The sequence below is a fragment of the Amblyomma americanum genome, chromosome 3 (assembly GCF_052857255.1).
Source record: "Amblyomma americanum isolate KBUSLIRL-KWMA chromosome 3, ASM5285725v1, whole genome shotgun sequence".
In the NCBI taxonomy this organism is placed as follows: Eukaryota; Metazoa; Arthropoda; class Arachnida; order Ixodida; family Ixodidae; genus Amblyomma; species Amblyomma americanum.
The window spans coordinates 165231805-165249212 of record NC_135499.1 but is presented as its reverse complement, the minus strand read 5'-3'; the positions used below and the strand labels follow the sequence as shown (position 1 = coordinate 165249212).

At 44.8% G+C, this 17408-nt stretch overlaps 1 protein-coding gene across 1 annotated transcript in view; it reads left to right on the top strand.

Annotated features, from left to right (window-relative positions):
- The window catches only part of LOC144125361 (roundabout homolog 3-like), a 316643-nt gene that overhangs the window by 157817 nt on the left and 141418 nt on the right, over positions 1–17408 (top strand). The window contains exon 2 of the mRNA XM_077658675.1: positions 12400–12744. Within this exon, the coding sequence (XP_077514801.1) occupies positions 12400–12744 (345 nt within the window). The remainder of the gene's footprint in view (positions 1–12399; positions 12745–17408) is intronic.

Here is a 17408-nt window from a genome sequence, read left to right as displayed (position 1 = left end):
TCAATTTCCCGAAGAAGTTGTGACCAGTAAATCGAGCTGTAAAAAGAAGTCCTCGAAACGTCTTCTTTCGAGACTTGGAACAGAAACACGGTTTATATCGGCTGAGGTCAAAGGAAGAAAATAACTTCTGAACAAAGGCAGCGCAGCGGGAGAAGAACACATATTTCTCATAGCGCGCAGTTTCACATAAAATCTAAGCGAAAAGAGGTTAATGAGCAGCGTGAAAGATATAAAAATAGGCAGTGTAGACAGCACTTCTCGAACGTTAGGCGCTTAGTGCGCAGTGACGGCAGGGTAACATAATTTGAACAAAATATTGACAGCACAATTTGTTGTAGTTTACCTCGTCAAGAGGGATGCTTGTTGTTCTGCGGCATGTCACTCACCTTATTTCCGCTGACTATATTTGGCATTTCTTGTTTACGAGTTTCAAACATAACCCGCCCTTTTCTGTTATGAAACTGCATTTTCAGTAAGAATAATAGAAACACGTGACCTTTGGTTGATGGTCGCGTGTTAGGAGAGCCCAAACGCAAAATCTGAAGAGAAAAAGACGCGAAGGTTTCGGTATGCTTAATCTACAGCAAAACGCGGCTGGCAACACGAACTGGACACGTCAGTTTGATCACATCTCGCTTTAACACGTAGTTGTCAGGATTGACGTAGTGTTGGGTGCAGGTGGAGTTCATTGCAGTGGCGCATCCCTTAACCATTACCAACTGCGCCAGTAGTAGTATGAGGACACCGAGCGATCTATGAATGTGAAGTAGAGAATGACCAACTCCGCATGTATGGACATTAGCCGCAACAGAATAAGCAGCAACAAAAAATGATAATGCATTCAAACGATCTACCAAGGATCGCCAAAGAGTTTTTATTCTCCGTGGGTTTTCTTTTTTTTTCCTCCTCAATGCTGCAACATTCTTATGTGTTCACTATGTTACTTGTCACCCAAAAGACACATCACTGAAAAATGCAAGCAAGCTTCCCGCTTGTTGCAAGACATTTGAGCGTGAGTTGCACTTACTGATGCAGGCGTACATTCAACAAGTGAGGTAGCTGAGAGCGGCTACTTTTCAACACACATGTTAAACGTGCGACATTGCATCTGATCTGTGGAAATACAATGTGTCCTTGCACGAGAAACAGAGCTAATGTTAAAACATCAGCCAACAGCGTCAGCCATGAGGTGTCTATAGACAGTATAAGCTGCTGTTTTTGCTTAAAGTTTTCTTTTTTTAGGCATCGGAGGGCTTGAGTACAGGTTAAACTCTGGCACAGAAATGATGTACTGATTATTTTTTTCACGTCTATTGGCAGTTTCTAAAGCGCCACGGAACTCAAAGATGCTCTCTATTTAGCCGCTCCTCATATGGGCTTCAGTGACCGGCTATCTTAATTTCTGTGGAATAGGGGGTCGTTACACACAGGTTGCGCTTGCAGTTCACCCCCAAAGTTTTAGAAAAATGCTTGCAAAAATTTGTGTCACAAACTTCTATTAATTATTGTGACCTCTCTTGGTTCTTCGTCTGTGGGATGCTTCACGCCTCTTTGTGTCAAATAATAATTTCACGCGTGACTCAGCTGTCCAGCGTCAACGCCAGCGCGTTAACGCCGCTGCGCTGACTAGTCATAGACTGCATTATTCTTTATGCGTATGAGAGGAGAACATAGATTTCAGAGATTGTTCACTGCGACTGAGTAGCGCAATACATCTGATGACCAAACCATAGCAAAGGTCACGGATACTAGCACTAATTCCGCTACATGAGGAAACAAAATGAAAATACGTTTGACGAACATCAAGCCATCAGGAAACTAGATTTTTGAAATTAGGGACCTAAATTGGTCACGTCCATAGCTTATTTATATAAGTGTTGATATTTTTGTGGACATAATCTTATCAACAGTGAAAGCTCCTTCTTCGAATTTACACCGTGCGGCATCTATGGTGTGGTGGACAATGCCTGTTAAGTTGAGTGCGATGAACACTATCAAACACGCTCATTTTCTTAGTTTCGAGGCCAAAACATTTAGGCAGCATCATGGGAATAAATCAGCTACCAAAGATTTTGGAGAAAAAATATAAACTGAGGCTTTGGGCTGACTCCGCGCGGCCTGCTAGGCAAGTCACTAAAGAAATTTCGTCCCGCCGTGATTTCCCGCCTGGTCACACATGAGTTTCCCTTTGTCTGGGGCACGCTGAAAGAAAAAAAAACTATTCTGTGTGATTCCTGCGCGCAATTGTTTCTGGCCCGCCCGAACCGTATAGAGGAAATACAGTGTTAAATAAGGGGGGGGGGGGGGCGAGGGGGGGGGGGGGTCATTATTAAGCGGCGTGCCATTTGCATTCTAAATATATTCTGCCCGGAAGCTCTCAAGGCCCTGCTGGATTAATTAAAAGCGCACTTGTGAATTCTGCACGCGCTCTGGCGAGCTCCTGTCCTGCGGCTTCGCAGGCGACCCCTGAGCGGAGCTAGGGAACGCGATGCAGAAGCAGAAACGAGCGGGGCTCGTAAAACTCGGTGATAAATTATCTCTAATGTGGCGCATGACGGCCGCCTCCTCCTCCTCTTCCTCTGCGCTGGCTGTTCGTTCTCTAGCTGTCCGCTGTGCCAGCAAGGACAGGTCAGGGGACAACGAGCACAGCCAAACTGGAATTGAATGGGCCCGCGGCGCCGCCATAATTTGAGAGCTGATAAAGAATGATCGCGTGACTCTGTCGGTAGTTGGGAGGTTTATCAAGCCTTTCCATAATAACATTTACAGACTATAACCAGCGCTTCACTGTGTTCTGCTTCTTCTAGAGCTCCCTAGTTTGTTCGCTGGTGCCATTATTTATTAGACGCTGTCATTTTAGCCGGAGTAATCGCTTACACCTCATGTAGTGCCCCCTTGCGGACCTCTGAGGTAGAAATAAAAATAAAAAAGATAGCTCTGCAATGCTGATATAAAAATGCCCCTAAGCATTATTCTACTGCCGCGGCGTATCAGTAGTAACCAGTTAACTGGACGAGTGTTACGGCAGCGACATTGAATGTCCCATTAGGGAACGAAGTTGGCTTATTAGTAAGCATATAGCTATCCCTGGAGGGCTCTAGCTATTTTGCGTGGCTAACCTAATTCTGCTTTATGGCCGCAGTTATAGGTCAGTGAAATATGTTCCCGGCGGTCGTGATTGCTTCGAGCTCGCTCTGGTGGGAGCAGAAACTGTTCATATTACGCGTATAAATGTCCTACACAGCGTGTTGCACAAAATTATGGAAGTGTGGGGCTAATTCCGGGAACAGCTGAAGCATTGCGTTTTCATGTTAGTTGTCTAGACGCAATGCTGTCACGCTGCCGCCATTTTAGAAAGCGTGAAAAGCAGAGCATCAGATAAAAAACGATGTAATTACGAGGGCAAAACGTGCGCCTACATTACTAAGGGAAAAGCCAAAGCATGCTAGAAATATAAAAAAAATTCAGTTCGTACATGTGAAACTTTTAAGCGCCGTATTTACTGTTATGCTTCGCGGTGTCTTAAATTAAAAAAAATTTTGAAGGTTAAATTCTTTCAGCTAAATCAGTGCTCAAATGTTAAGCCCTTTATACCATGCATTCTCATTACTTGCGTTCGAGAAATTTTATCCGCGCCGCCTTAATGATTATACCCCTCGACAAACAAAATCGCTAATTTTGCGAAAAGTCTTTATGCCCCCAGCCGAGCATTATTGCTTTCGAGAGGCTTAGGCGAATAAGACAGCGAGAAACGACGAACAGGAAGGAAAGTGAAAAATACAATGGAGCTGCAGCGGCTGAAGCCATACGTTCACATTAGCACAACCGACAAGCGACGGGTCGGGGTGCGCGAAGGCATTTTCGCCGAACAAATGGCGCTTAAATATTGGAGCAAAATTTTCGACTTAACGTAAACGAAGACCTGACTGCCCCCTTCTGCATTTCTTTTCTCCCGTAGAGATAGCGACGAGAGCGCGACGAGACGCAGAATTTACGAAAGTCGCGCCGCTTCGGAAGCAACACAGGAAATGCAGCGCTGGCAAAGGCGGCGGCGTCCGCGGTCATGTGTTATGCAAAGCTGACCGGAGCTTCATGAAATTCAAATGCAAGCGGCCTAGACGCCGAGAGCAGCGAAATGCCCTGAGAGCTTAGAGGTGCTCGCGCACATGCACATGAGCAAGCGAGGCGAACTGCATAAAGAGGCCGCTCTGTGAGAATCTGTAAGTCGCTATACCGCGCGCGCGACCGAGCGAACCTTTATTCGCTTGCGCTATGAACGCTGGAGTCGCCGAGCAGACATTGATAGAGGCTTCGCCACGGCGGTCGCGCACCAATGCAACGCCTCCTAGCCTACTACCGAACAAGCACGGAGAGGTTTCTTCCCGCGCTATTACACGACTTGCTGTTTCTCTACTCTCACCGTAGAGTGCGAGTTGTTTTGAATCTGTAAACCTTACGAATTATGAATTGCTACTACCTGTCTAGGCACAAATATTCGGCAAGGCAGTGAGCTACATACAAGGAGCCACTCAGCTACTGCAGATTTCTTTTGTATGCGCGAGTGCGTGCGAGTTCGTGCGTGAGCTTACGTGTGAGTGTGTACGTGTGTTGGTGTGATGGGAGAGCGCGTGTGTGTGAGTGCGTGCGTGTGTGCGTGCGTGCGCGCGTGCACTTCTATCGAGAGAAGTTCCCAGATGCCATGAGTTAACCTAGCGAAATATGAAGGCTGCAGGAAAACTAATATTTAATAGCGTGCTGCCAGCGAATGCAGAACAAAAGTAGAATATACACTTCAGTGTTCTGTTAGAAAGCTTCAGTCTTCAAAATTCTATTGTAACAGATATTGCTGTTTTTATAAAAACCTTCGCGAGACGTCAGAAATTGAGAGATTTGAATTATTACCGATGTTCAATGCACTATTGACTCTTGGAACAAAAAAAAGCATTTTCGTGCGCTTCAACCCTTTCGGTGGTGGTAGTAATACCTTTATTTGTACGAATATTTTAGATGATAGAGCGTGAGCTGTGTCTTCCGTCCAAGACTGCATTGAAAGCTGCTGCCTGTCGGGCCTTGCTGGTCAAGTTTCTTTGGTCGTCGAGATCCGAGCTGGTCAGCACCTCCACCCGTTGCTCATGTGAAAATTGAGTTTTAAAATTTTAGAGGAAAATAAATGGCGCAGTATCTGTCTCACATCTCAGTGGACACCTCAGCCGCGCCGTAAAAGAAGGTAGGAAGGTGGGAGTGAAAGAAGAAAGACAAAAAGATGTCTCACATATGTGTGTAGGGTTTTGTATTTTCGGTATTGCTGGGTCTTTTTCACATGCCCAAACAGTGATTTAAGCTTGGGTGTTGTGAACAGAATGTGCATGCGTTTTGATATCTCATTTTATGTATCTTTCAGCATTGAATTTCTTTTACAACTTCAGCGATTTTTCTTACATCGTATCTTCCTTCACTGACACTCAAGGAACAAAAGCAAATAAAATATTTCATCAGTACCCTATTCGTATAAAAGATGTCGCCATGTCCTGTGTATATGGCACAAGAGCTATCATTTGCTTTTGATTTTTTTTTCACCGAGGGATATGATTATCCCTGCTGCTTCGCAGTTTCTTTTCTAATGTATAAATAGGGCTCCTGAGGGATGAGTCAGGAGTAGAGGCAATTACAGAAATATTTAATCGTGCAGGGTGGTGCAATCAGCCCTTTATTGGCTCAGCCGTCGTCTATAGTCACAAATTGATTTGTATTGAAGACTGCCGGTAGATACCAGTGTAAATAGGAACGCGGACATTTAATGGACAGCGTCTACGGGCATAATGAGTAACAATCAGTGGCGTCATGTGGAAAGCACTGCATAGATCGAAGACCGAACTGTTAAGCTGGATGCTTGTGCAGTTCAAGAGAAGAATACAACGGCATGCTGGTCCCATCCAGCTGGGATGGCATCGCGCAGATACCGCGCACTAGAAGCAGCAGAAAAAATAACTACAAGAAAAAATACGAAAGGAAAAGAGGGAGTAAACAACTGTAGCCGGGAGTTGCTGAAGTTAGTGAAGGCACAGCATATTATCCTGAAACAGATATACAGCGTCTAGAACGAAGATGACATCTAGCTACGACAACGAGGAGCTCGAAATGCTCCCTTCGAAGATGAAAAATATATTCAACAAGAGACGTGTTCTTTCAGTAAATTTTCAGCGTAGGAACCAGTAAAGTTGGCCTCCAAGCTGTTGTTGGCACAGTGCAATTCGCTGCTGTGTTAGCTGTAACATCATTTCGCAGGATATAAAAATAGTAGATAAAATATATTAGAGAGCGAGACTTCAGCTTTTAGACGAGCTCTGGAGTCCGGAATAGTGGCGCAGAATGACGCGCTATTGCTAGTTCTTACTTGCTTGCAGCAGAGCTCGTCCAACATTCATGGCCGCCACGAAGAATTCTACCGCGCCGAAGGTGCGATTCGTTGTCCTAGCCTTTCTTGTCTCCTACACAAAAAGCTTATCACGACATTAAATTAGAAACGCAAGAAATTATGGTGCCTGTAGTTTGTTTATTAGAGTCAAACATTAAAAGCTTAATTTGCATACCGTTGTGATTCGTCAACGGAGTAATACAGCACCACGCGGGCCATGACCCATTGTTGCCAGCTGGGGTTTTGCTTTCGCTAAGGTTGTATTTGACTAGAGGCTAGGCACTATATCCTCTTGTTTCTCTGCGGAGACAGATAGTTGCCTCTTCATCCTCTCTCATACTTATTTCTTTACGCTCTCCAGACTCTGAAAGCAGTCCGGCCTCGCGTTTTTCATCCTGTGCGTGCTGGATGATCTAGCCTCGCGCAAGACTCAGGTGATCGGCATCCATTACCTGTTTAGCATGAAGAAAAAAAGTAGTCAGTGATGCCGAAGTGCGAAAACGACAACAGCGCTATTGATTTTACCTAGAGGCGCATGCCGATGGCGTCGCTGATCTAAAGTGGGTGGCGAAGAAGAAGAAAAGAAGCAGAAAAAGAAAGCGGAAGGAAGACGTGAATGAAAAAAATGAAATGTCAACTAGTGTTTAAAAATATCTTGTAGCCAGTGCACTTCGCTTACTAGTTACACGGTGGTATGAACGGGCTGTATTAGAAAAAACTATATGCCGGAGAACTGAATCCCAGGTCGATTATCAGTTCAGGACGAGCTGCATAGCACTCATAGGAACGCTGAAAGCAGCATGCAATTTCGACAGGCATGCGCTGTATTTAAGTCTGCGCTGAACTGACGTCAAATGCCTATCAGACTGGCATCGGGAAAAAACTTGTTCTTCGTTTTAAATCTGCCAGTTTTTTTAATGTCTCGCTACTTTTTGTGCTAAGTTGTGGTACAATTTGATCAATAGCATGTTAGGACACGTGAAGATACCTATGCAATGTAACGCACAAAAATCTTATAAACAAAAACCACGCAAGGGACAGGAGGCAGGAAAGAAGTAAACAGGACAAGCGCGGATTTGCAACTCTTTATTGAAGCAACGCTTCCCCTCTTCATCATCAACATTGCACATACCCGCCAAGCACTCGCGGCCTTTGCAGACCAAGAAACTTTAGTTCCTTCTGGTACAAGTGAACCAAGGCTTTCCGACACACTTTTCAGGGCACTATCTTTCTGTCTGCGAGGCCTCAAAAGTTTCACCTGCCTTTTTTGCATTTGGCACCATGGATTGCCTCAGTATGCTTTGAAAAGTGGTGTGAATTTTTTTTTGTCACAGTATTGACAGTGTCTTCGCAAATTCTGGCCGCAGTGCGAACCCAAAGAGTTGCTGTGCTCGTGTACACGCTTAGTAATGCAGCGCCTCGTTTGTCCCAGATAACCGAACCGCAGGTCAGCTAAATCTCATGTATCCCTTCCATTCTGCAGTGCACAAACTTGATTCTGCGGGTGATGCCACAGTCTGCTTGCATTTGTGCCTGCTTGTTGGTTAACACTTCGCATACTTCTCTCCTGTGCACTGTCCCTTACGTGGTCATTGTTTTTAACATTCATGTATAACCAAAGCCTCCCATCGCGCACTCCTGTAATGTACATAGATTCATTAAAAAACATATCGTAACATTAAACATTTATACTATAAAACCCCGAGCTCGGTCGTATGATATTATTTAGAGCATAAATGAATCACAATTACTCTTAATTTTATTATAATATCCACAGTGGTGATTCAGCACTCGTACCTTTCGGCAGCTGAATATCAGGTCACAGGTTAACGGCAACAGCAGCCGATTTCCAGCGGATGCAAAACATAAATTCGTTCCTTTACCCACATCACGGTGCGCGTTAAAAAAGTGCAGGTGCTAGAAATTAAACCGGAGCGTGCGTCCCAGTTGACGGTCTTACAGAGCGGGGCAAAATTTTAATTTGTAGTTTTTTGATCTGCATTATCTGTCGATGATCTGTGCAGCTGGTGTGCAAGTCCTGACAGCGCTGATAGCATGAGAGATAACTCGCAAATGGTTGATTTATTTGTATATAATATTTTTTTAAATAGCATAATTTTTTCTACAGTGGATTTTTTGGAATGCCGATCGAGCTCCTCTTGAGCTCCTCTTGTCAGCCTGCACGAAGAGGAAAGAAACACACGTGCTAAAAAATGTTTTGTTGATAAGAAGAGAAAGTTAGCCATAAAGCTTCTCTACAACTCAGTAGGTTCAAGCTTCTGGTATAAATAACTCTGGCAGCTTTCAGGGATTTTTCGACACACCCAACTTCGGCGCAAGTGAGCGGCTCAAAAGTTGGGAGGAGCGTAGTTATGATTTCTAATACGTAGTTGCGCGCTACACGCAAGAAAAAATCTGCACCGACGACACGCGATCAACGCGTAAAAAAAGCGCGTAGACGATAACGAGATGCTGTTTTTACCTAAGTTTACCGGTTGCTCTTAACTGCAGTTTTCCCAAAGAAGGGAGAACAACAGCAAGCGGTGCGGCCGACGAACCACGCACCAATTTCGGTAATGCATGCGGAGAGCATTACAGGCGGGAACGAAGCGCGCCAGCGAGCGAACAACCAAGGTGTCACGTTCAAGCAAGCATATCTCTTCTGAAGACGACGTCGGGTGCCGCCGCGAACCGAGCGACGCCGAGCCAGCGCGCTATAAGAGAATAATGCGCGCCCCGATCAACGAGATGCGAGCACACTCACCGCTAACTCGATCGCTCTGAGAAAAGTTCTTTGACTCGCAACGACACCTCGGTCGAGGAGGCGGCAGTGTCCACTTTCATCACGAAGCAGGTTCCTCCACCGCTGGCCGGCACCCCTCCTCATCTTTCCGACTCCGTCTCAACTGACGTCCATCGCCGCTGCTTTCTCTAGGGATGGCTTTGCCTCACTACTAGTATATGTGCAGAGAAGCGCGCTTTGGCGGGGCATGCCGAAGAGCGAGCGCAGGCGGCGGAGCCGGGGAGATGGGGAAATAGGCGACTCGTTACGTTCCCTCAACGCTACGTGCAGGAAGTGGAGCCGGTGGTGTCAGCTGTCACCATCTCTCGAACCGATTGCGACGGCCGCCCTGCCCGTCTTCCCCCGTCTGCCGCGCGCTGTCGCCATCACTACCCCTGGGAACTCATTATCGCCGGCATCTCATACGCTTAATTAGGCCCAAGAAAACTACCTCCGTTGAGGCAAAGTGCCCTGTCTCCTCCCTCCCGCCCACATACACGGGCACACTCACATGCGCAGATACTTCGTGGCTTTTTTGTTCGTTACTGCGATTGATGTTAACGGAAGCGTGGGTATTTAATGAAACCGATAAGGTGCAGTAGAACAGGGACAGGAAGCATGATGGAAGGATGCCGCTGTTTAAAGTAGCGAAGTCCTAACTTAAAAAGAAAGCCTAATTTAAGTAAAGTCGGAGCATGCAACTACAAAAAGTAATAACCGTGTGAAAAGCAAATAAAACTTGTAAAGTAAGCATCAGTGTGGTGGTACCTGTCAGAATTAACCAAATATTGTTACGAACGAAGTGAAAGGACAAACGAAGAAGAAGAGGCCACTTCGTCTTCCACTGCCACTTCGTCGTAACAATATTTTTATTTATCATTCTTGTAATTAATGCCTCTTTCAGTCTCTTAATGTCTTGCACAGTTTGCTCTCTTCGAACCTTGTGTCTCAACTATTTTAAAAATTAAATAAAATTATATTCATTGGCTTCAGATCGTAGGAGCAGTAGCGGCTGCACCTAATTAGCAACGAGGCGCCTAATAATTTTGTCGACATGGTTCCAGAAATAAAATTTTGAGCGTTGTTTTATATAAAGCCCTTTCTGGAGCAACAGAACGTCACTACAGGATTACCCGTTAAAGTAACCAGTTAGATAGTTATGTAAAAATTCCGCAGACTCAGATCTCTTTCTCTGTTTTCAGGCAAGAAAATTTATAACGTCTTCATGGCGCCAGTGGTTCTGGTCACCCTTTAGAAGTTTGATGTAGTTCTCATCGTACAGAGTTTTTGGCGGCACTACAACGGCCAACTCACTACCCTTTATACAGATATCAAGAATTACGTTTAGCATGATAGCAAACGATAGAAAATTGTGAAGTTTAATGCCCCGAAGCGACATATGGACTATGAGGGACGCCGAAGCGGAGGACTGCAGGTAACTTCGCGCAATATACGGACCTTTTTGCGTTATGCCTCCATTGAAATGCTGCCGCCGCGGTCGGGATTCCATCCCGCCACCTTGATATCAGCATCTGAAAGCAGGGTCCACTGAGCCACCGTGACGGGTTAATGTAGTAGCGTCAGCGCATTAAATCACCTCAGACAGTATTTCTTTAATGCATGGAAGTAGAACAGTTTTTTTATAAAACAATGCGTGGGGTTTATTTAATCTTACTTTTCGTTTTGCGCAATCCTAGAAGTCTTCCTGCACTTCTAAATAAGTTGATCATAATCAATCAATTCGTTGTTTCGTACTAGCCGCGGCAGCGAGGTTTCAGTGCCAATATAGTCTCAGTTATCGCAAATTTTGAGGCACATCTAGGTTTATTTCTTTTTCTCGTGCCTTTTTGTTTTAATTTCTCCCAGCATCCGCCCTGGAGTCATCGCAAGTCAAACACAGACAAATAAAATATGATACATAAAACTGAGCTCACTATCGGCAGAGTGCGAAGTGTAACAATTTCTCTTTCTAATAATTACCTACGCGTGGCACCCTCATATTTTCGAGTCATTTCCTTTATTCGAAAATTGCTTCTAATGGGCCTTTTCCGCGAGCCTCTCTGCAATCGCGTCGGTTTGTGCGACTGCGCTTCCTCAAGAATAAAAGGAAAAGAAAATTTACAAGTTATTTTCCCCAGTCATACACGCGCAGCTAACATGGTGCCCTATTCTTCCATTAGCGTGTGCGCAAAAACCTTTATGTGAAACAAGAAATATGTCATAATTTATGTGGAAAAACAGCTGAGCGTTTAGGGGTTATTTACTGCATGACAAATGGCCTGACGCCTTCGTTGCTGCCACCACGTTTGGTACGAGCTGTACTTTTTATGGCTGCGCATCTTTCCACCGATTTAAGGCTTTTGATATTCACATGGTGCCACTCACGCACGCGTCAAACTCCATCATATTTTTTTCTAGTCAAGGGTGAATTGTAAAAGGAATAATTATTGAATTTATAATTACTGTTTATTGATATCATTGAATTTAATAATTATTGAAAAGTATAATGAATTTATTTATTTATTTATTACAGAATTGTAATAAAGGAGAGCGAATCCTAAATGATGGCAAAACTTCACTATCCATTCTGATGCATGCTTCCACATTTCTGCTGAAACTGAAGTCACCACAACAGTCGCTTCGTCATCAACGTCCGTCCGAGCGCAATGGATCAAGGACACACCGCTTTTGGATTGCTCTCTTAAGGTGACTTAAGCAGCCTCACGATTTTTCGCCACTATCGTCACGAATAATTTAACGCGGCTGGCTTGAGCACTATTAACTTGTCAGAGGATGAAGAAAACGAAAACGTTAAAAGGACTGAAATCTAGGCAAATTAGTGCCGAATTATAGCATATTGGAAGAATGAAAGGGGTTGAAAAAGTCAATTGACAGTTAGCTGCCTTTTCGTTTGTTTCGACCTTTGTGGTTTTTGTCTAGAAAAATAAAATCCTTCCAATTTCTATTGAGCACTATGGCAACAATAGCGATAACATTGTTGTGAATGAGCACAATATGTGCCTATGACCGCTGTCATTGACAGGTGTTTAATGCTTGCTTGCACTTCCATCTCTGAGATATGCTTTTGCTTTTCTTCACTGCTGTCAGGTTGCAGTGCTTGTTTGCAGCGAGGAGAAAACATCCATTGAACAGTCTTCTCACTTTTTCTGTCTCTTTCTCTCTCTATGTGGTGCACTTCCAGATGGTCCAGGGCCTTCGGTGGTCACCAGCCGGGTGGGTGGCGACGCAGCGCTGCCCTGCCACCTTCGGCACGCCACGCAGGACTCGTGGGCCGTGTCCGTGTCGTGGTTCAAGCGCGGCCTGTCGGGACCCGTGTACACGGTCGACATGGGCTCCGGCAACTTCCTGCAGGCCAAGCACCGGCCCGCGCACCTTTGGGCCGGCCGAGCCTACTTCTCCTCGGCCGACGAGCCGGCGCTGCTCATGATCGGAGACGTGGCGGCCGCCGACGCCGGCCTGTACGTGTGCTCGGCGCTCTTCGCCAACGGGGCCCAGCGGAACTCCACTGTGCGCTTCGTCGTCGTCGGTGAGTTCCCTTTCAGTTTGACGCCAATCATTTACAAAAATTTCTTTAGGCAGTATACACACTCTCCATAGACTTCTGTCTATAAAGTCTATAGACGCTCTATCAAAAAACATTAGAGAACAGTCCATAGGCACTACAAAATTTATAGACAGTCTATAGACAATCTATAGGTTTATGGCCATAGATTTTAGTAGACTTGTCTATAGACTGAACTGACAAAACGAAATATCTATAGGAAGGCAATAGAGTCTATAAGACGTCTACAGAGTCTCTATGTACCATTTCTGTAAGAGAATGTCAGCCTACATTTAAAAGCCTTTTTTGCTCGACTCGTTTTTGTTTTCATTTGTAATATAATACTCTTTTAAGTGTCGCGTCTTTGAAGCGCATGTGCACTACAATACGTCCTATGTAATCCTGCTAATCAAACATGAGTCTACTCAGGTATTTCTCTGTCCTTCAAGACTGAGCACGCAGAGCCTGTTCAAAGTTATTATATTCTAGAGAACAGCTAAGATTGTTCGGACAGCCGTTTCAACGAACATATGAATCTCTCGTCGGACCTACTATTAGCAGCAGTTTGTTTTAAACAATTCGCAAATATGCTAGTTTTTGAAGAGGCTAGTGGCGAACTGATTTGCAGTACAGATGGTTTCTGCGGTTGCGGTCGCATTCAGGAGCCACCGGAAAAACTGACCAAAAGCAATCATTACTATCAATACTCCTGCGAAACGTGAAAAATGAGCATTGTACACAGAAAATCTCTTGAAACATTTGGCATTGATCGTTACATTGCAGCCTGACAGATGCCTTTACCATCGCATACCAGGCCACAACACCTAACTAGCAGTAAGCATAGAAAATGCGATTAGCAGTAAGTTATGGGTAGTTTTATAATAAACTGCACATCTCCAATAAAAAATTTTAATTTTAACCCAACGTTTTGAACCTGACTCGGCTCCTTCATCAGGGGTGACTGAGGGCAGTAGCTAGCGTATTTAAGTATGAAGTAGAGGAGGGGGTCAAAGCAACGAAAGCTGTGATGCGAAATACGTGGGGGAGGGGGAGGAAGTGGGGGTTAAGGCTGTTAGTCACGTTGTGGCACTGTTGGGAGGCGGTCAATGGGGACTTTTTTTTCGCCCAGTTGAAGAGCGAAGTCCCTGGGCATATACTGGGGCAGGTTTCCTTTTGTGCCGTTGATGTTATTCGGGGGGGTTTGGATGTGCCAGGAATCCAGAAGGAGCCTCTTGTGGTAATTTGTTTTGGTTCCGAGGATGCGGGTTTCTTCGAAGTTGATTCTATGGTCTGAGTCCTCGGAATGTTCGGCTACAGGATTGCTCTCTCTTGCGAACTTGCGGACGTCGTTTTTATGTTGCCGAATTCTTTCTTTGAGATTTTTGGTTTCGCCGATGTAGCTTGCGTCGCAGTCGGCGCAAGGAATTTTGTAGACAATGCCTTGGGCTCTTTCTCTCCGCGACCGGTCTTTGGGAACAGGTAGGCAAAGCGCAACAGTGTTTGTGGACTTGTGCGCTACCTGGAGACCCCCCATTTTCAGGATTCTGACGATGGTTTCGCTGACGCTTCCGACAGAAGGTAAAGTGACGAATTTTGGTGGTGGCGTTGGTCTTTGTGCGTTGATTTCTTGGCGCATGTTGTCTTGTTTTTGACGTCGAATGGTTTTTTAAATAAAGCCTTTTGGGTAGCCGTTCATGATGAGCTCTTTGAATATCATGCGTTGTTCTTTTTTTCTGTAAAGTTCTGTGCTGCAGTGTGTCTAGACTCTTCTGAACAACGTCTTCACCATTGATACTTCATGGACTGTCGGGTGTTTCGAGAAGTGGAGATACCTGCCTGAGTGAGTTGGTTTGCGGTATACGGAGAATTGAAGGGTACTGTGGTTTCGGGACACGAGGACGTCCAAAACGGCAGGAAGTTTTCTTCTTCCACCTCTAGCCTGAACTGAATATCAGGTTCTACGGAGTTTAAATGGGAAAAGAAATTTTGAATCTCATATCTTTTGATGACGGCGAAGAAGTCGTTGACATACCTGAGGAAAATCTTTGGTTTCGGGTGGAATGAGTTGAGGGTTCGTTGTTCGATGTGTTCCATCGTTAAATTGGCCATGACTACAGAGATGGAGGCTCCCATTGGCGTTCCTTTCACTTGTCAGTAAAATTTCCGGTTTGACGAGAAGTATGTGTTTGATAGGCACAGCTCCAGGAGGCGGCACACATCATTTACACTCATTGGGGTTCGTGCGCTGAGTGGTTCGTCGCGTTGTAGGGCGTCTCGTTTAGCGGTCACCGCAAGCTTCAGGGGTATTTTTGTGAAAAGGGGCACCACGTCGAAGGAGACAAGGCATTCGTCGGCCTCAAGGGTGGCTTGAGACACCAGTTCGATGAAGTGACTGGAATGACGGATATGGGTCGCTGTTTTTCCTGCGATTGGAGATATGAGTTTGTAAAGGTATTCCGACAACGAGCGAAGGGGGGAACACCGGAAGTCTACAATCGGGCGCAAAGGGATCCCCGGTTTGTGAACGTTGGGCAGGCCGTAGATTGGTGGATCCGATTCGTTGGTGCTCATTAACTGGAAGTAGAGGTTTCGGAATTTGGGGTGCTTTTGGAATACTTCTTTCAATGTTTTGTTTAGGCTTGCTTGGGTGGTTGTTGTGGGGTTCTTCAATTTCCCATACTCTTGACTGCTGAGTAAGGTGGATATTTTCTCTTCGTAGTCCCGTCTGTCCAGAACGACTGCTGCGTTGCCCTTGTCCGCTGGGAGGATCACTATGTTGGTGTCTGTCTTGAGGTCTTGCAGGGCTTGCCTTTTATTTGGTGGTAGGTTTGATTCTTTTCGGTGTGCTTGCATTGAATTAAGTACGCCTATTGTTTTGAGCCTGGCCTCTTCTCGTAAACCAGGTTCTAGTTCCCGGATGTGGTCGTAGGTCCAAAGTTACGAATATGATTTATTTGGGCAACACTTAGATATTTGGACAAAAACGCATCGAATTCTTGACGGAGCAGCACAAAAGCATTTATTTAGATAGACTAGTCGATTGCGTACTCAAAGTCTATCACTAGAATGTAATAAATATAGTTTATTATTCCCTTAGTCTCAAAGTCACGGCTGTCATAAATGAGACAACTACGAACAAAAGCATGAAAAAGCCTCAACTTTCGTGAATATCTTTTGATATCGAAGCCAGCTCAACACCCAGCAGAGTGAAAAACGGCCTATTATGAATGCATCAGAGTATCGTAGTCTTTTTTTAAGATAATGGGATATCGATACAACCTTTCGCCCCAAGACTTTAATTATGAAAGATATTTGCACTCAAATCGGTAGTGGTGGGGTCGCGACCCAGAATCGACACGAAGATAATCTAATGCACGACGGTCAAATGTTATGAAAGTTCAGGGCACTGAGAGCTGCGTATGCGTATTTTTGACGCCAAAAAAAAATTTACGCGAGCATACGGCCAAGATGCCATCCGGCACTCCTCGTCAACAGCCAAAGATTCGATATGAGTGGAAGCTGCTGAGGTAGCTTTTGCGTCTGACCCACTCGAACGTAGTGAAAATCTCTGCAAGGACAGAACTGTCACTCCTTAACAACTCATTTCCAACGTCGCACCCCATAGGAGTCCCCCATTAAACCTTATCGGAAAGGGCACATCCATTATTCGGCAGAGAAAAATCTAAAAACTCCTTACGTAAGTTTAACATCATACTTTAAGGGGAATCCCGAATCGATAAGCATGCATTTGCCGCGAAAAAATCATCCCTGAGAGCATACAGATTGCACTGTAGTCACTCAATGATTAACATACACTTGAAGTTATTCCGCAGTAATTTCGACCGGGGGCTGGTAAAAGGCAGTCACTGCGCCGATAGCTGGGCGACAGGTTATTACTGTAGGCAGAGAGATTGGGGCATTTGTTGTTTATTTACTAGTACTGCTGTCTCAGTCCGATACATAGCAGGAGTGAGCACAGAAAAACAACCGTAAAATACTTGACACATAAGATGGTTGGGTAATTCTTTCAAAAACTCCTCATAAGGTAGTGCACGAAGCAATCCGTCCATTTTGCTGCATTATTCTACAGCATGCAGAAAAAGAAACGAGGATTTCAAACAATCTAGAGATGATGTGAATAACTCAATGTTTTGTGGGTTACATTGTCGTGTCGCTTGGGCTGCCTTATTGATGAAAGAGATTGGCGTCTGCACATCGACTCGCTTCTGAACAATCTCGCACAGCTGTTTTATGCGTTTGAACGTACGTATGTTAGCAAGCGGCTGCAGAGGTAAAGCTTAGCATAGTATGAGCGTGAAATGCTGCAGTAGTAACAATGACAGGCAAACCTAACTTCTTTGTTTGAACGGATTCTAACATTGCAACGTCGAGTTTCATATTTGTTGGGAAAAATGTTGACGCTTACTCGAGTATGGGCCGAACAAAATATGAGCAAGCTATTAACTTACAATTTTTGGTACAGTGTTCTTGCGGAAGTTTCAGAAAGCCACGTTTAATTACTTCACCGAAAATTAGTTCTATGCGCCTGTTCCATTTTAGGTTACAATTAAGTAACACCAGAGTACTTCAATTCATTTACTTGAGCTAGGAATTTGCCGTGGTTATTATCAATGAATGAAAAAGGCTGT